The sequence below is a fragment of the Hyaena hyaena genome, unplaced genomic scaffold (assembly GCF_003009895.1).
Source record: "Hyaena hyaena isolate Hyena2069 unplaced genomic scaffold, ASM300989v1 scaffold_154, whole genome shotgun sequence".
Lineage (NCBI taxonomy): Eukaryota > Metazoa > Chordata > Mammalia > Carnivora > Hyaenidae > Hyaena > Hyaena hyaena.
The window spans coordinates 3091998-3112130 of NW_024080786.1; the positions used below are offsets into that span (position 1 = coordinate 3091998).

At 41.0% G+C, this 20133-nt stretch overlaps 1 protein-coding gene across 3 annotated transcripts in view; it reads right to left on the reverse strand.

Moving 5' to 3' along the window:
* Nucleotides 1-20133, reverse strand: part of LOC120236419 (N-chimaerin) — an 87043-nt gene that overhangs the window by 35319 nt on the left and 31591 nt on the right. The window contains exons 1-2 of one of the 3 annotated variants that reach the window (XM_039239211.1): nucleotides 13389-13611; nucleotides 12953-13030 (exon numbers count right to left, since the gene is read on the reverse strand). Coding sequence is in view for 2 of the 3 variants with exons in the window: in XM_039239209.1 (XP_039095140.1) it covers nucleotides 12953-13204 (252 nt within the window). In the remaining variant the exon portion in view is untranslated. Of the gene's footprint in view, nucleotides 1-12952; nucleotides 13652-20133 lie in introns of those variants that run through there. The other 2 variants (XM_039239210.1, XM_039239209.1) reach the window with 2 other exon arrangements.

Below are 20133 nucleotides of genomic sequence, written 5' to 3' on the forward strand. Positions count from 1 at the left end.
TCTACACCCAATATGGGGCTTGAACTCACAACCCTGATATCAAGAGTCACATGCTTCATGGACTGAACCAGCCAGATGCCCCTATTTAAGATATATTTTTAATCTCTCGAGATTCCACTTGGATTATTTTATTCTATTTAAAATTTTTTTAATGTTTATTTCTGGGAGAGAGAGAGAGAGAGAGAGAGAGCGAGCAGGGGAGGGTCAGAGAGAGAGGGAGTCACAGACTGAAACAGGCTCCAGGCTCTGAGCTGGCTGTCAGCACAGAGCCCGGAGTGGGGCTCGAACTCATGAACTGTGAGATCATGACCTAAGCTGAAGTTGGATGCTTAACCGACTGAGCCACCCAGGCGCCCCCACTTGGATTATTTTAAATAGCTTCAATTTCTTTCCTCACTGCAGCTCTAGTCTATTGCTAATTTAGTCATGTTACTAAAATGATAACACTTTGAGGACTTTTAAACAGTGTCTCATGTATCATCATGTTTTTCTACTCCTACTGCAGGGCAAGACTCTTCTCAGCCCCGAGTGAATTTCAGTAATTGTTTAGCCTATTGCTTTCTGTTTTTCGTGTGTTTTTAAAAATATTCTCCTTTCGCGCATGTGTAGATAGATACTTGCTCTAAGAGTCAATAAGATCCCAATGCAGATCCCCAGAGCTCTTTGTGTACAGCTCTGTCCCTCCAGGTAGAGTGTCCCAAATACCTCAGCTGCTTTTCTGCCTCACCGAACTCCAATCTCTATGTCTTCAACTCAGCTAGACTACTGGGCGCTCTTCAGATTCTCCCTCCATGTGCTGTGGCCGAGAAACTGCCTCCAAGCAGTAAATCAGAACAACCTTAAGACACCTCATACTGTGTTCCTTTTTTCAGGTATCACAGTACTGTACTAGCTGTTCAATATCTGACTGCTGTCTTAGATGTTTTTCTGGTTTGTTAGTTGTTTAAGATGGGAAGGTAAATCTAGTTCCTCCACCATGGCCAAAAGTGGAAGTTCAGATTATATACTTATTTCTAAAATTGATCTTTCATATGAGCTTGAACCTGGGACTTCTCTGTGCTTCAGTTTCTACACACGCAAAATTAACTTTATCAGTAATTCTCAATGTCTCTTATAGAGGCTAAACTTCTTCAGGGTTATTTTGTCATCATGCTCTATGAGTAGGTCTCTCTCAGCAAAGTGTTACATTGACACCGTTGTGTTCAGTAGGTCGTGTATTAGGATCTTGGAATTAGGGACTTCATTTTGTAATTTAATGTTGATGAGGGCATTTCTTATTTTTTTTAGCTGCACAGAATAATGTCTTCTCTTAGCATAACACTTCTCAACCCATATGAATAGTATGGAACTGACTCCAGCTTCAGGAGAGTATGTGACCTTGATCTAAGTCAATCAACACATTCTACTCTCCTGCCTAGAGTTACTGGTTCAGAGATCAGCATACAAGATAACTGGGCAAATGTGTGCCAGGCCCAGACTTTTCTGTTCAGTCTCCTTGTGAGCTGATTAGAGTCTGAGAATATTTAGAGCTGGAGCCTCTGCAGGCCATCGCGTCACAAGACGAAGGCTGCAAATGAATACAGAGCTGGGAGACAGGGTTCTGGTGCCATTTTAAGCCCCTAAGTCAAAGGATACCAACTACCACCAGACTTTTCCTACTATCTAAGCCAGTAAATCCCCTTTTTGCCTTTACAAGCATGAGTTGGGCTTTCTGACACTTGCCAACAGAAAGTCTCCGACTGTTGTTCCATCAAATGGTAAATAGCAATCATGGCTTCCAAACAGATTTTTAAAAAGACATTAACTGTGGAGTAATGAGCTGTACTAGCAACCATGAAAACAAAATCTCCTGCTTCCTGAGATGGACCTTTCCTTTATGGGGCCGCTATGCAAGCTTGTCAGGCAAGGCCACAAGCAGTGGTCTGGATGTGGCACATATCAGGGCTGGGGCTCTAAACAAAGGAAGTTCTATAAAAGAGAAAGGAGTGAACATAGCATTTTAGGCCTGATTTGGGCAGATCCATGCGCACAGATAGCCAAAACATGTCATTTCTAATACAACAGACTGCAGGATATCACCTCATATGACAAGAATCCTTGGACACCCATGACCTAAAAATAAATATATTTTTTGTATGTTAATTTCTGTGTCTGCATAACACTTAAAAAAATTCACCCAGCTCTATTTTTCTTCTCCAAAGGACATAAAAAGATTTTTTTAAAATGTTTTTATTTGTGAGAGAGAGATACACCACATGAGCAGGGGAGGGTCAGAGAGAGAGGGAGACACAGAATCCGAAGGAGGCTCCAGGCTCTCAGCTAGCTGTCAGCACAGAGCCCGATGCAGGGCTCGAACCCACAAACCATGAGATCATGACCTGAGCCGAAGTCGGACACTTAACCGACTGAGCCACCCAGGCGCCCCATAAAAAGATTTTTTAAATGAGCAGTTGGCGATGTTTCAGTGTAACACCACTGGTCTATTTCCCCTTTCCTTTCTAGCTTTCCTATTTTGCACCCAGAAGAATCTTAAGATAATTTAAGAAGAGGGGTTAAGAAACCTAAAAAACAAAACAAAACACTACTGACATGATGTGTGTTAGAAAAATAATTTGTAGTGGTTTCTCAGATACCAGTAGTACTAATATTTAAGAAGGAAAAATCAATATTTTCATGTATTCTCTTCACTTAAAATTAATCCGTCCTAGACTTCTATTTCAGTTATGTATGTATCTCTTCTCTCTGTCCTTTGGTCTCTTTGATGAAGGCAGTGGTATTTTTGTATTATGTCCTATTACAGAAGAATACTGAATGCTGCCTAATGATGACAGTGAGTGTACTGAGATACAGGGAACTTGACAATACAATCACTGGGTAATTTGTTATGACATGTGCATTCTTCAGACATGTACTTTGACCATCTTATTAAAGCCATGGTAGCCTTCACTCCTAAGGAAGACTTTCCTCTGAGGACGGTTGACATGGGGGCGTCATAAAGAAGATGAAGTATGACAGTCTAATTTGTTAATTAAACAAGGTTTAAAAAACTAGAGACATAAAATATTACATCTGAATCCTACTGGATTATAAAATAAGCAGAATAGGGGCACCTGGGGGGCTGAGTTGGTTGGGCGTCCGATTTCGGCTCAGATCATGATCTCATGGTTTGAGGGTTCGAGCCTCGTGTCTGACAGCTTGGAGCCTGGTTCTGTTTTGAATTCTGTGTCTCCCTCTCTCTGTGCCCCTATCTACTTTCACTCTGTGTCTCTCTCTCCTTCAGATATAAATAAACATTAAAAAAATAAAATAAGCAGAATACAATTAAGACTCAATCCTCAGTCCTCAGTTAAAGGGGAGAAGGGAAGTATGATACAAGTGACAGCAAAAAGTTGCCTTTAAAATCCAATGTGACTCAAACGTTGGAAAAAAACTGTTCCTTGAAAGTAAGTTTTTATGTGGAGACAAAAAGTATGAAGAGAACAGAATTTTGGCAGAGGTGACATCATCACCATCATTATTGCGTGTTCTTCCTGTGGGTTTATATCCTCTTTTATTACTGCTTTGAGAGTCACATACCGGGCTGATTCTCTACTTTGAGATAAATTTTAGAGATGCCATTTCTTTTCACTGAAAAATAACTGACACACAATGTTGTATTCGTTTTAGGTATACAACCTAGTGATTCCATACTTGTATATATTACAGAATGGTCACCACAATAAGTCTAGTTGCCATCTGCCACTATATAAAATTGTGATGATATAATTGGCTAGATTTCCTATGCTGCACCCTTCATTCCCATGTTTTTTTATTTTATAATAACTGGAAAGCCGTACCTCTTAACTACCTTATCTATTTTGTTCATCTCCCCACCCCTCTATCCTGTAGCAATCATCAGTTTATTCTCTAGATCTAAGGGTTTGAGTTCTGTTTGTTTGTTTTGACTTACTTATTTTTTTGAAGTCTGATCTTATTTTTGATGCGTCTCAGACTTAGAGGTAGAAGCTCTCAGGACAGCCTCCGTCTCTTGGAAATTTGTTCCTGGCATTTTTCTTTGGCTTCCTTCATTCTCTAGACCAAAAGTTTAGCATATTCTGCAGCCTCTTCCTTTTTTTTTCCTTTTTTTTAGTCTGCTATTTCTTCAGACTTCAGAGCAATATGTCAATGTTTGTGTTGGAGGACACATGGAGTAAAAAGTGCTGAATCTTGGGTGCTCTGGTTCTAGGTTTCTTGCCTTCTTTGTTGAGGGGCTTTCTCGCAACATACTGGTGGACATCAACTTTAGAGAGACTGAAAAGCCTGTCGATTCTGCTAGCTCTTTTGGGCCCCAGGCGATGAGGTAAGGTAGTATCAATGAGTCCAGTTGTATCTCTCTCTCTCTCTCTCTCTAACAATGATCAAGTTGAGAACACGGAGATTGGCATCCACAAGGCAACTTTCTTTCCCCAGTTCTCTGTGGTTTGTAGCAGGCACGTCCCTTCCTCAGCAGCAGGCAGACATGGCCAAGGATCAAGACCCCTTGCTTCACGGGGAAGCCTTGTTTGTCACTGCCACCGCTGATCTGGACCATGTAACCCTTCCAGCGTTCACCCAGAGCATCAGAAGCAACTCCCATGGTTGTTCACTTCTCATAAAATGGATGCAGTATGCATTCATTGTCTACTTCAATGAGTTTCTGGCAGTGGGTAACTGGAAAAGAGATGTTCAGCTTCACCCTGAAGCAGACTACTGCTTCCCAGGTGCCCCGAAAAAGAGCTGTTTTGATTTGAGATTCCACAAATAATGAAATCACATAGTAGGTGTGAGAAACATACTCTGCCTGATGGACTTACTTAGCATAATAATTCATTAACCTCTAGATCCATCCATGTTGTTGCCAATGGCAAGATTTCATTTTTTTATGGCTAATATTTTATTTTACACACCCACCCCACCCCACATCTTCTTTAGCCATTCATCTACTGGCTACAGTAGATACACATTTAGGCTGCTTCTAAATCTTTGCTATTGTAAATAATCCTGCAGTGAACTTAGGGGTGAATATGTCTTTCTAAATTAGTGTTTTCATTTTCTTGGGATAAACACCTAGAAGTAGAAATACTTTATCATATGGTAGTTCTGTTTTTAATCTTTTGAGGAAATGCCATACTTTTTGCCAAAGTGGTTGCAACAATCTATATTGTCACCTACAGTGCATGAGGGTCCCTTTTTCTCCATATCCTCTCACCAACACTTGTTATGTTCTGTCTTACTGATTCTAGCCATTCTGACAGGTGTGAGGTGAAATCTCATCTCATGTGGTTCTGATTTGCATAGAGATACCAAATTTCTAAAACATTAAATCAGTAAGATGGACATAAACACTGAAAATAGTACAGTGTTAGATGTAGTTTGTTGGAGGATCTCACATTAAGATATTGGTTGCTAGTAAGAATCAGAACTGGTTTTGGGAGAGAGCCAGGCTCTCTCTCAAGGTGCTTAAAGTGACAACCCTACATTTTAATTTCAAGGCTGGCCTGAGGTTCTTTTTTTTTTTACTGCTTTTTAATTACTTAAAGGAAATAGTGCACTTAAGTTCCACCAACAGTCTTCTAGGAAGAAAGACAAACTTCCAAATCCCTCTCCAAATTTTAAAGCAGCAGAAGCAAAAACAACTGGGACTATATCTAACGGTAAGTCTAACGCACAGCAAAGGAAACAACCAACAAAGTGAAAAGGCAACCTATTGCTGGATCAGAAGATAGTTTTATCTTTATTTTTTGGGGAACCTCCATACTGTTTTTCATACTGGCTCTCCCAATTTGCATTCGTAAACCATGTACAAGGGTTCTCCACATCCTCACCAACACTGGCCATCCTGTGTCTTCTCGATAAGAGCCACTCTGACAGGTGTGAGGGGACATGTCACTGTGGTTTGGATTTGCATTTCCCTGATGGTTCGTGATGCCGAGCATCCTTCCACATACCTGTTGGCCATTAGTGCACCTTATGAGAACTAACTATTGAGGTCCTTTGCCTGTGTTTAAATAGGGTTGCTTTTTGCTACTGAGTTGTAGGAGTTCCTTATATATTTTGGATACTAACCTCTTATCAGACATATGGTTTGCAAATATTTTCTTCCATTCCATAGGTGCATTTTCACCGCATTATTCCCTTTGCTCTGCAGCAGCTTTTTAGTTTCATGCAATCCCACTTGTCTATTTTTAGTTTTGTTGCCTGTGCTTGTAGTGTCCTGTCTGAAAAATCACTGCCCACACCAATGTCAAGAAGCTTTTTTCCTACATTTTCTACTAGTAGTTTTATGGTTTCAAGTCTTATATTTCAGTCTTTAAGTCTTTAATCCATTTTGAGTTGTTTGTTGTATATGATATGAAATAAGGGAGCAATTTTTTTCTTTTTTTGCATATAGACCTCCAGTTTTCCCAACATAATTTATTGAAGAGAGTATCCTGTCCTTATTTAGTGTGCTTGGAACCCTTTTTGAAGATCAGGTGCCTGAAGACACATGGATTTGTTTCTGGATTTTCTGCTTTATTTCATTGGTGTGTAAGTCTGTGTTTATGCTAATACCATACTGTTTTGATTACTGTAGCTTTGTAATATATTTTGAAATCAGATAGTACTGATGCCTCCAGCTTTGTTCTTGCTCCAGATTGCTTTCGTCTTATTGTGGTTCCATGCAAATCTTAGGGTTTTTTCTATCTCTGTAAAGAATGCACTTGGGATTTTGATAGGAATTGCACTGGCTCTGAGGATCACTTTGGGTAGTATGGACATTTCAGTAATATTAATTCTTCCAGTACATAAAAGGTAAAGTATAACATTTAAAATTCCCCAGCCTCATAAAATGGCTATGAAGAAGTATGAGCAACTATGTGCAAAACTTGTGAAAAGTTTCTTTTTGGATTGTTTAATGGCAGTCAGTAACCTTCCCGATGACTTTATGCTCTAGTTTTGTACTTGAGGTGTTATAACCAGCTCCTTGGCCACCGTCACAAACTGTAAGAAAGCTAGATGGGGCTGAGGCTGAGGGTTACGGTGCTGAGGGACAGTGTAGGAGCCTGGAAACGCTGGAGTCTTTGTGATCCTCACCACCACCAGGGACAGAAATAAAAAGCAGAGTAGTATGTGTTATTTTTGGCTTTTGCAGCATCTGGTAAGTGCTATACCAAATAGCAACTGAAACAGTGCCTATGGGGATCTTACCGACGGTCTTGTCCAATCTCCCACTTGCCCTGCATGACTGCCCTAAGGAGAGAGAACCCTCGCTATGCACTGAGCTTTATTTGTATCTTCTCTTGCAAATGACCCACATTAAGAACTGGGAATTTTGCATGTGTGTATTTATAGATGCATACAAATATATTTATATAACCTAGAAATACATATACATATTTATATATAATTCAATTCAATCTTCTATTTGGAGGAAAACATTCCTTTAAAATGTTTGTCAGACCTCCATGCCACACCTACAATGATGTCTAATAATGAGACATTCCAGGCTGCCTTTTCCATCAGTCACATTGCATTTAATTTTTTATAGGGCTTTTATAATTCAAAATGGCATCCAAATTTCTGAGCACTTAAAATGTGAACACAGATTCTCCAAACATAAGACAACATGATGATACTGTGAATTTTATTGCATTTAAAAACTCACATGAATTTTACTAAAAGAAAGACTGTAACAATACAGGTCTTAAAATCATTAGAAGGGGGCCCCTGGGTGACTCAGTAGGTTGAGTATCCTACTTCGGCTCAGGTCATGATCTCGCAGTTTGTGGGTTCAAGCCCCGCATCAGGCTCTGTGCTGAGAGCTCAGAGCCTAGAGCATGCTTCAGATTCTGTGTCTCCCTCTCCCTCTCTCTCTGCTCTGCTCATGCTCTGTCCCTCTCAAAAATAAACATAAAAAAAATTAGAAGAACCTATTTTTATGTTGAAGTTTCCTGCTGCACGAGAAGTGATTTCAAAATAACAATCAACACCACCACCAAAGTCCGTCTTGTCATACTGTGTGCTCATTTAGTCATTCTGCAGATGTTTCTTGAGGGGAAGGAGAAGGAAGAGTGGAGGGGAGTAAGGAAGGGGGGATGGTGGTGGTGTTGCTGGTGGGGATAATACAACGGTGGCCACAGTTCTTGACAGTATAGTTCACTGCCTGTGAATGTAACTAGGTTTTAAAAAATCCCTTCGTGGGGTGCTAGGGTGCCTCCGGTTAGGATCCAACTCTTGATCTCAGTTCAGGTCATGATCTTGTGGTTTGAGAAACTGAGCCCCATGACGGGCTCTGCCCTGACAGCGTGGAGTCTGCTTGGGGTTCTCTCTCTCCCTCTCAAGATAAATAAACCTTGGGGCACCTGGGTGGCTTAGTCGGTTGAGCGTCCGACTTTCGCTTAGGTCATGATCTCGCGGTTCGTGGGTTCGAGCCCCGTGTCGGGCTCTGTGCTGACTGCCAGCTCAGAGCCTGGAGCCTATTTCAGAGTCTGTATCTCCCTCTCTCTCTGACCCTCCCCTGCTCACACTGTCTCTCTCTCTCTCCCCTAGAAATAAAAATATTAAATAAATAAATAAACCTTTAAAAAATATATTCCTTCATATATAGATTAGTTCTTTTTAAAAATCAACATATTAAAATGTCCTCATATGGGCCTTAATAAAGTTTTAATAGTGGAAAACAAAGTAATTATATTAACAAATCTAATCCTTCTTCATATAATTTAATCAAGAGAAGGTTAAAGATTTCTGTTTTTATTTTTAAGTGATCTCTACACCCAATATGGGGCTTGGACTCACAACCCGGAGATCATGTCACATGCTCCATGGACAGAGCCAGCCAGGTGCCCAAAGAGAATTTCAGAGCTGTAAAAGGACTCGATATCACGCAGTTTAACTCCGTGTTTCATACTAACTATTTTTATTTGCTGGTTCATTCTGAATGTATTCTCAAATGGGTATCAAATGAAGGCCACGGGGCTTGGACCTGTGTGTCCTTCAGAGGGAAGGAGAGACCACTCCCGGCAGGAGGGCTGGCCATCTCGATCCTTCAGTTTGTCAGACAGCAGAACGTCTGGTCTGTTGGCCAGGACTGGCAGCTTCACTACTGCCGCTTTAAACCCGGAAGGCCTTGAATCAGTGATTTTATTAAATATTATAAGGTACGTGGTATAGTCTTATTTAATTATAGTTATAGTATCAATTCACATTTCGGGATTCATTGCCTGCATATTATCCCAGCAACATTAAATCCGTTAATATGTCACATCTTTCATTTATATGCAGAATGCAAGTTCTCTCAGACTCTAAAGTGAACCAGTCGCCACTTCAAGGCTACCTTGAAAAAAAGGACTAAACTTCTATTTTTAAAGTGTCCTCTCACTCTAATTCTTAATGTTCTCTTATTTATTTCACTTGCGTAAGTAGCCAGGTTTCTGTGGTTATTTTCGTTATGTGGAAGCTTTATTTTAGAGAGCTATTTGAATTATGCCAAGTGAAACCCCAAATAGTTCAATCTGGAGGGAGTCAGAGACCTACAGAGGATTTCACTGTACCGTGTGGTGCAGGAAAACGCAACTGCTCTTATGTAACATCTGACTGTGCCTGGGAGCGCAGGGAGGAGCAGGCGCTTTCTTTAGCCCCACCGTCACACCGGGTTGTCAGCTGTATCACAGCCTCTGTCCCCAAGCAAGAAAAAGCTTTGGTATGGGTTTAGAAAAAATATCCACGGAGGGGTCAGTTGTAATAACAAAAACAGTAGCTGCCATGTACCTAACGCATACCAGAAATTCAATTTTGCTGAAGCAGAAGCAGCAGGGGCTTAAGGATAAAGCGGGGGCCCAAGGTCATACAAACGGTAAGCCAGCTCCCGAGGGCCAGGGCCGGGTCTCAGTTATCATGGTCCCCGGAGAGCCTTGCACAAGGGAATGTAAGGGTGTGGTCACTGCTGGTGGAGCATGCCTGGGTTTTACTTTTAATGTCAGAGAACGGTTTGTTTAGTTTTTGGTTTTAAGTTTGCTTGAGAAATTAACGACTCTCTCTTGTGCGAGGATAGGGGCGGTTCTTAAAATGAGAGGTTTATCCAGGAAAGGGTTAAAATTATTTTCGCTCTATGTGGACAAATTAGACTCAGTTTTAAAGGATGTGGTACAGTTATATTTTAAATGATGACCTCTCTAAGAGAGACAACTATGTTACTTGTGACTCTTTATCAAGTCCTTATAAATAACAGAAAAAATTTAAAAGGCCGCATTGCATAACAGTAAATGGGAAGCCTTCCTGCCTTTTTTTTTTTTTTTCCTATTAAAAAAAAACCAAACACTCAAAAAAAACAAAACACCTGCCTGGAGTTGGCCTGGTTGATTTTTTTTTTTTTTGGTCTCTCACCTTGGTGAGTGCTTTCACCAAAGGTATAAGGCAGTCTTGGCGTCACCTTCTGAAATGAGATTTGGCAGCTGTTCAAAGCCACAGAGCAATGTTATATAACAAGGCAGTTCAAGAAACAAAAAAGAAAAGCACATTGAAACGAGGCCCTGGAGAGTGGGCTTGTGGTTAGCGGAATGCACTTTCACCAACACAGAAAACAGTCAATGGCAAGACCGTGTGGACGATTTTCTCCGTATAAATGCTCAGAGTTATTCCCATCCTAAATGTCTGAACCGCATATACTTACATATCACAAGCGGTGACCTTCTAAGTGAACATTTGTGTGGGAGAGAACTGGGTCCAAATTCTTTCGGGGATGTTCTCCGAAGTCAGTACGACGACCCCTCCCACCTTTCTTGTCTCTTTTTTATAACGCCACCCCACAGAAACATGTTTTTAAAAAACAGAGTAATTTCAATGGCAAGAATCAAATTGTGAGGCTTCTGACCTTATTAGCAACTATAAAAAAATATGTAACACAACTTCACTAATAAGAGCTCTTTCCTGAACACAGTTTTTTGTTTTTTGTTTTTTTACAAAAAATTCAGCCCACTTGATTTTAATTTTTCAACTCTGGTGAAGGAAAGCAGACTTCTTTTTAATGTGCCTCCCCCCCCCCCCCCCCCCCCCCCCCCCCCCACAAAACAAACAAAACAACACACAANCCCCCCCCCCCCCCCCCCCAGAAAAAAAAAAAAACCCACAAGTATCTTTAGAACAGTCTGGGTAACAAGCTAGGGGTCACAACTGGTCCCAGAGCCAGCACTTTCTGGCTGCTCAAAACTTGCTCATTAAAGCCATGTGTTAAATTAAAACTGAGAAATTACTGGAAGATACAACCAAATACAGAGAGAGAGAGAGAATGTACTTGTTTATGCAAATCCCTGAACAGACTTACTATTTGCTTTTAATCAATGAACTTGACTTAGCACTAAAATGGCTTAATAGGTCAATCTGTTCCTGCTGAACACACCAGAGGGGGCATCTTTGGAGTTACATTTTAAAATCTCAGCCATTTCTGAACAGTATGCATAGTTTCTGGCTTAGGAACTTCAATGGCTATTTTTACCCAACATGCATACAACTTTATATCTGTAAAAGAATTTACTTGGGGTCATTTTCTTCATATAAAAACCCTGTATGACCAGTTTGTCATGCAAGAAGAAGCCGAGGCCTAGGAACTTGCATGTGCTGTTTAGGTTCATAAATGGAAGATGTAGTTGAGACTAGATACACATATCGAATGGTCTCAATTTCACTGAAAATCAAAGATACTAGTTGAAAGGTAAGTTCCCTAATAATCTGTTTAAAGAGGGAGAAGAAAATGGTATTTGGTTTACCTGGAAACATTAGCAATCTTTATACAGCCCAAACAGTTTAGAATTTACCCTTTATCCTCAAATGATCTGAGGTTGATAAGAAATCTATTCCTCATTTAAAAAGTAGAGCATATTGGGGGGTATTTGGCATTTGAATAAAATAAATGCTAGCATTAAAAATCAGGATGAATTGCAAATCTGAAATGAAATTTTCTACTACAGAGCCTGGTACATTCTGAATGAATATATCTGCTGAATAAACGTTGAATACATTAATGAAGATCAGAGTTTCTCAGCCTATCATCTTTTGAAACCAAAATTAAAGCAAATTACTTATTAAAACAAATGATATTCTGTCTAAACTGAAAACAGAAAACTTCATCGTAAAGTTTTGTAACTCCTGTGGAGTTACTCTAGCATTGCTGGTGTGTCCATCCATGGAGTGTGCCTGGGTGTTCTTGTGCACAGCCTCACACTAGGTTTTCTCAGCCTGGCTGGAAATGACTGAAGTTCAAGGCCTTCCATCATGCTATACACGAAGGCAACTTGAATCAACACACATACCAGCTTGACGAAAGATGATTAAACTACAGTTAGTAAAACACATTAACACAACAATTAAAAACACACACGAGGGGAAAGCAATATTCAGACAGTACAGAGAAGCTGCTTGTGTGAGCAGTAACAGTCTGACGGTAGCCAGCCTCCTCTGGTCATGGTCAGTGCATTCACAGAGGAGAAAAGACAGAAACCGTGGGAAATGCAGACCATCTGCTCCATCCAGATGCAACAACACACGCCTCTTATAGCCAAAGCTTTTCACCAGAACCGGATGGAGATAAGATCTAATCCTCTCGTGAAATATCCGACAAAGGTAGTTAGGCAGATTTGCATCATAAAAATAATGCTGAAATCATTACTGAATGAGACCTTTTAAATGTCAGTCAAGACTTTACCACTGAGTGTACACTGATTAAACAGAATACTAGATCAGCATTAGAGAAAATGGAGTTGGATTCTATTAACTATAGTCAGCTATTCCTGAAATAAAATCATGCTTAAAACATCTTCATTCCTTAAATAGCAAGAATATTTTAGCCTAGTCATGGTAGTTTGAAAAAGACATCAAAAGATATTCCTTTAATACTGCATAGCTCAAGTAATGTGCATTTCCTTTCTTCTAAGAAAAGGTTAAAAACAAATATACTTACCTTGAAATTGTGAACCTTTTCATATTTTGGAATTTGCTCGTTTTCTTTCAGAGTTGCTCTTCTAACAAGTGATGTCAACTGCGAATAAGCAAAGAGTTTCAGAGGTTGCCAGATTGTCACAGACGACTTTTGAGAACCCAGTTTCATTCCCAAGGCTGCTATCAATAAATCTTGCTGACGGCCCTCTTGTTTGGATTTGTGAACTGCAGCTCTATTAGTTTTCCTACCCGACCAAGACTCTTTGGATGGCATTTTGGAATTCACAGGAAAGAAAGAAAACCTGTATTGATCTAGGTCTGTCGATGAACTCTATTCAGCTAACAAATGAGCATTCTGCCAGCCAGCACAGAACCCTAATCTACAGAGAGCTGCAGAGAAACATCGCGGAGAGGTGGAGGAGGATGATGAAGCACTTCTTAAAAAGAGGTCGACTAACCAGAAAAATTCTTCTTTCTTCCCTTTTTTTTTAAAGGGCTCGAGATTTAAGCTTCTGAAAACTTAAGAGTCTGAACAGAAATAAAGAGTAGATGCTAACATACAAAACATTCAGCATCTCTCTATCCCTTTTTAAAAGCCATGCAGTTTTGACAAATGATACATTTCTAAAAGCTTTCTTCTCTATTCACTATATTACTGTCCATTCTGAATGAAAGATGCCTACATACTGCCTGTAGTCAGCTTCTAGCAACAGACACCCTGTGAAGCCCCTAGCAGGGAGGGTAGGGAGGGAAGGGATTTGACAAGGAAGGCTGGATTAGACTGGCCACCGTAAGAAAGGAGATAACCAATGAAAATCAAGCAACAGTATTTAAGTATTGTATTCCTCAACTCTGTCTCTTTTCCTCCCTCCTCTCATGTAAGATTTTCTTGCTGGCTCAAGGCAGAAAAAAAAAAAAAATCAGTGGGAAGACAATGAGCAATGAATGAGTCATGCATGATCACAAAATGGAATATTTCATTTACCTATTAAAAGCAAAGGAAGATTAACATACAGCACCAAAAGAATTTACCATCCCCACCTGGTAAATTATGAAAGGTTAATCTATATCCTCCTTGGTGCATATGGATTGAAGTTAGTTAACAAAAACCCAGTTTTATTCAAGATAGGCAAAAGCTGGTGATTATTTTGATGAAAAAGAAAAGCAGTTTAACTAGGTAGCATATTATTTTCATGTAGAACAAGGAGCATGCATACAACACCGCTAACACCCGGGAGGGGTCCGGTTCAGTCTCCCTGCAAGGAGTTCTGTTGCCAATCTATACTTAAATGGATCCAATCTTTATTTTAATTATTAGTCTCAACATTCTTAATTCAAAGAGCTTGAGGCCAGATCACAGTGGGAAACAGCTGGGAATAATTTCTCGTGTACACAGGTCCCAGATGTAACTGTGCTTAGAGGACCCTTGGATACTTGTGTGCTGATAGTGTGCTGATAGTGACTTGTGTGGGAGAGGTGCTGGGTAAGAGACTCAAGCCCAGTTCCATTTAAGAACACACCTATACTTTTTACTTTTTGCAAAACCGATAGAAGCTCAAACTTTCTCATACTGGTTCCCTAAACATCTCCCATTTGTTTCCTCACGTTATGGTAATTAAGTTTAACCCATTATGATTCTAATTGTTACACTGTACTTAATCACAAACCATATTTAAATGCATTCAGTCCATTTGCTCCGCACAATTTATCTCAGATTTCATAATCTATACAGGGTATATCCCCAATGTGGATTCTAGTTTAATTAGGTCATGAAGTTGTCCTTAAACTATGCTAGAGATTAGAAATGTTGAATGACTGATTTTCTAAAGATCCCCAAGTATATTTTTTTATTTGAGTCTATAGCCCCTTCTTTAAAAATGTCTTACTCTTGGGACGCCTGGGTGGCTCAGTCTGTTAAGCATCTGGATTCTTGATTTTGGTTCAGGTCATGATCTCACAGTTTGTGAGATCGAGCCCCATGACAGGCTCCATGTGCTGACAGCATGGAGCCTGCTTGGGATTCTCTCTCTCCCTCTCTCTCCGCCCCTCCCCTGCTTGTGCTCGCTCGCTCTCTCTCAAAATAAATACATAAACATTAAAAAAATGTCTTACTCCTTAAAAAAATTTCTAGGGCATCTGGCTGGCTCAGCTGGAAGAGCATGACTCTTGTTCTCAGGGCTGTGAGCGTGAACCCCATGTTAGGTGCAGACATTACTAAAATATATATATACTTAAGAAAAAAAGTTAAAAATGTTTTCTAAGTAAATAAAAGGCAGAAGTTAATATTTATACTTATAGATGCTTCCCTTCCACAAATTTATATCCTTATGTGATTAATATAAGACCAAAAAAATGCTGTTCTAAGAGAAAATACAGTGTAAAGAACTTTCCCTGCCTAACCTAAATTACTTTTCAGCTTAGACCTTGTTTGTCATGTGATGACTAAAAATATAAACACCAACCAACTCTTTACTCATGTACAATGCAAGGCCAAGTTTATCTGATTCTCAGCAGACACTAAAAAAACAGATTTCAAAGGTAAATTAAAATTTTTTTCCTCTACAGTGTTTAACACTTCATGTTTACATTACTAAGTTAAACAAAACAATCACCCATGTAACCCAAAGTAGTTTTTTTCTCTTTAACCTCTCTGAGTATTTCTGCTCAAGGTTCTTTATTATAGACCATCGCCAGGCCTTCATGCAGTAACTAGAGTCCAACCAAAGCATAAAAAGACTACTGGTAGAGAAGATTCTTGACTGGGCAAAAGTGAGCATTTTTGTCACCGACAGGCAAAGTCAGCTGTAGACTCTGCACAGTCCTACTGTTCTTCCAGCATTAATTTTTGTACCTCATCGAGACATACTGGATTAACTGCAACTTGGGCAGCTACTTAGGGGCAATAAGGAGATAGAAAACAACAGCTCAGCATGAAGTTCTTAGCTACCCTCGAAGGGCTAGAGATCTGGTCACTACGATGCGTTCCATAACTTGCCATCATGCAACTTACGCATTAATTTTCTCAGGTCATTAGGAACTGCTAATCCTAATCCTAAAATTTAGAACTAATATCACTGTTCTGATGTTCCAGACAAATATATACCATTCATTCTTATATTTATCTGGCCATACTGACATAGCTAGCGCATTTGTTCATTATGGCTGTCATGTATTATTAAGTATCCATGTTCTGGGCACCTAGAGAAGCTAAGCACTTTACATACAGAATCCCATTAACTCCACAGAAAGATGCCTATGAGGCATCCTCACTCCATAGCTGAAAGAACTGAGGCCTCCAGCGGTTGGCAGATAAGAAGTGGGCTCTTAAACATTATGCTATATCCATCCACCCAAGTGAGAAAGTGAGAGGAAGTTTTGAAGTCTGAGGGTAGTTGCTTTCCTCACAGACTCTCTTCAAGGTGGTTTCTCCAGTTATTTGCTCCTTTCGATTTCAAAGAGCAGCAACAGACGGTAAGACAGAGTGAGCAATGAGTAACAGTGGCTGGTAAGAAAAAGTAATAGCAGCTAAGATCCCTAGATCTCAAGTTCACTGCACAGTACACGCAATAGGCAATGCAACCTGCAAGGCTCCATCCAGACACACCTCCTTCGTGGAACCTGTGATGATCTGCACCAATTAGATGTGATTTTACCCATCCCTGAACCTCAGGGCCCTTTGCTTGGTAATTAATTATGAAATGTACCACATTCTACCTCCTATCACAATTTCTGTATATTCATATAGATTGGGTCTTCTCCATCTTAGTATAAACCCTGAATTTAGCATAGTAGCTCACACAAATAAAGGTCCGTTAAATACTTGGTTAAAAAAACAAAACAAATGAAGGCAGTTATTTTTAATTGGCAGGCAGTGTATTAGGGGGAAAAAAAAGAACTTGAAATCAGAAACACCAAAGTTTGAATCCTGAACTTGGGAGACTTGCTTAGTGCTTGGTTGCTTCATTTACATACATACAGTGGGCAGTTTAAAAGAGATGACATAAAAGAGGAAAGGACTTGCTGCAGCTGGTTAGAACTCATTAAAAGCTGGTATTACAAGGGTGCCATACCAAGCATTAGCAGGTTATGCTGTGTCATATAAGACATAGGTTCTAGTCCTCAAGGAGTTGGTAGCTGAATCAGCTTTTGGTTTATACCATATAGACATGCCTGGAAACTCCTGACCCTTCCTGAGGATTATGGCCTTTACCAAATCTTACCAAATCTCCCAAATTCTAGTCCTAATTTTTTTTTTTTTTTGAGAGAGAGAGAATGAGAGAATCTCAAGCACGCTCCACCCCTAGCATGAAGCCTGAAGCAGGGCTCAATCCCAATGACCCTGGGATAATGACTGAAATCAAGAATTGGACACTTACCCAGCTAAGCCACCCAGGCGCCCCCAATTCTGTATTTTATTTTTTAATTTTAATTTTTTAAAAAAATATTTATTTTTGAGAGAGAGGGACAGAGGGAGACACAGAATCTGAAGCAGGCTCCAGGCTCTGAGCTGGCTGTGGGCACAGAGCCCAACGCGGGGCTTGAACCCACAAACCATGAGATCATGACCTGAGCCGAAGTTGGACACTTAAGCGACTGAGCCACCCAGGGGCCCCCGGTCCTATCTTTTAAAAGGGATATGATAACATGCATATTAGCTGAGGGAGCAGGAATGGGAGGAAGCAGGGTGGAAAAGGAAAGATTAGCAGCATTTGGTTAAGAAGTCAGGAGCACTGTTTCATATTTCATACTGTCCTATTTACTGTTCACAACAATCCCAGGAGTATGTTGTATAATGAATATTTTATAGATAAGGAAATGCTCACAGTCATAGTCAGGAATTCAAAAGTTTGTCATGTGAATCCCTGTGTTTAGTCTCCAAAGTCTGGAAGCCCTTTCTGCTAGCATATAATGAGAGGAGGAGATACATCTAAGGTGTTAGGGATACAGCCCCCTCACATTCTGGCTCCATAAAGTGGTTTAGCTGGGTGGGGATCTAAACTGGGAGGGCGCATCTCCCACAAGGTCATTCTTGCTGGAAACAGCAGCAGTATTTAGCTTTTCATTTTGACTGTGACTCTGCAGACTGCCTTAGACTCAACTCTGGCCATCCTGGATCCTGATATCACTTTTGTACATTCACCTGGATGAGGGAGACTAGCCTGGAAAAAGAAACAGAGAACAGGGAGATTGCACAACGCTCTCTGTTTCTACCTCTGTCCATTACACCTGTAATATGGAGAAGGGGAGTGAAACTGCTGTGTGGGTAGCAGGAGGCAGCTGGATGAGGAAAAAGAAATAGAAGTGGGAAACAGGTGAAGTTGGAAGGGAACACATTTGCTGTTTTTCAAATAAATTTCCTCCACTCACCCTCTACACTGTTGCTTGTCTGGTAACAATACGGAATTTCTGCTAAACTAGTCTCTCATTTTCACCAAGTGTAGTACAATAGGACCAGGGGTTCTAGATTTGCTGGTCAAATGATTATTTCTTCCAGTCTTTGTTTCCTTATGTGTAGAACTGACTAAAAATACTTATATTGTGGAATTATGTGAAATAATATATGGGAGGCCTTTTGCATTATTCCTGGCTCAGACAATAATCAACAAATAGAAGTTTCCCTCCTTTCCTGGTATCTAGGGACTTTTATTTCCAGGATCAGGGTTAGTACACTGGGACTCCAGGCTCTGAGCCAAGGTCACTGGCCTAAGCAATGTGAACTTCAGGTCGAATTGTAACCAGATGCTTGAAGGACCCATCGTAAGCATCACCGTTCTGCAATCCTTTCTTATCGCGTCTTGGCAATCTCCCCCGGGCTCAAACTCTGAGTCATCCTTGTTCTCTCCACCTTCCCACCTCAAAACTTGCTTACAGGGAAGAATCTTGTCAACTTATTCACACTAAGGTACAAATGGCAGATTATACTTCTTTCTCCACAAACACCTGGTTTTTACAATGGGACCAAGACTTATGCCAAAGGAATATATGTGTAATTACTGAACGTCAGAACTCATTAAGAGTGTTCTCTAGGAAACTGGAAGGGCCTGACACAGACACCTCCCCTGTAACATCATGATACCACAGACCCATGAACACAGTGTTCTAGTTAACTAAGTCAAGTCAGCATTCCATCAGAAAAGCACCCTAAAGGAATGTTCTAGATGTCATGGCCCAGAGGGCTGGAGAGGTGAATAGTTAATAGTAGATTAACTATTTGGTAAACCTGATTCAGGTTTTGTAGATGTTTTTCTGTAGAATTCTACAACTGTAGAATTTTTACTACAATTTCTATAAAATGGTAACATTCAGATACTAAGAACACAGCTTTGATTTTGGGGGTCCAGGACAGTAACACAGGAAGACCCTGAATGCACCTCGTCCGTGGACATGCCACACCTACACCTATATAGCGAAATTCCTCCTGAAGGGCTGAGGACTGACTGAACGGCTTCTGCACAACAAAAGACTGCACAGAGAATGGCAAGAAAGACAGTAACGCTGGAAACCACTGCCTCTGAAACTGTGAACTGCAGGGGGAAGGGATACTACTAGGGACTGTGAGCAGGCTGCGGTTTAAGAAAACACAACTGAACTAGAAAAGATCTAGCCCCAGGACTCCACTAAATGGCAAGGGAGCTGATGGACTTCGGAGTTGCAGGGGCTGGCAAACGCCATGGTTTGCGTTCCCCTCCACCTTGCGGTGCACACAGGAGCGCAGCTGACCTGCCATCTCAGAGCCGACACTGGGCCCCATCTCACACCAGCCACGCCGTGCCCTCAGGGTCCAGCACGGGGTGCACCAGGACAGCCCTGGTCGGCATTCACTGCAGCTGCAACCGTCTTACCAAGGTGACACAAGCATACAGCACCCCAGAGCGCACCGGCCGGCACCACTTCAGCTCCAGACGACCTGCTAGAGCAACCCCAGTGCAGAGTGCTCTGGCACCTCCTGGCTCCCCGCCTCCTTTAGCTTTAACTGCCCTGCCGGGGTGCCCTCGGTACTGAGCACTCCAGGACACCCCAGGCTGCACCCACTTCACTTCAGCTGTCCTGCCAGGGTGCCCTTTGCATAGAGAGCCCCAGGACAGTCCTGGCCTATGCTCACTTTAGTGTAAGGTATCCTACCAGGGCATCCTCCATGCAGGGAGCCCCAGGAACCCCTGGCTTCCCCCCATTTCAGCTTCACTGTCCAATCAGGGAGCCCTC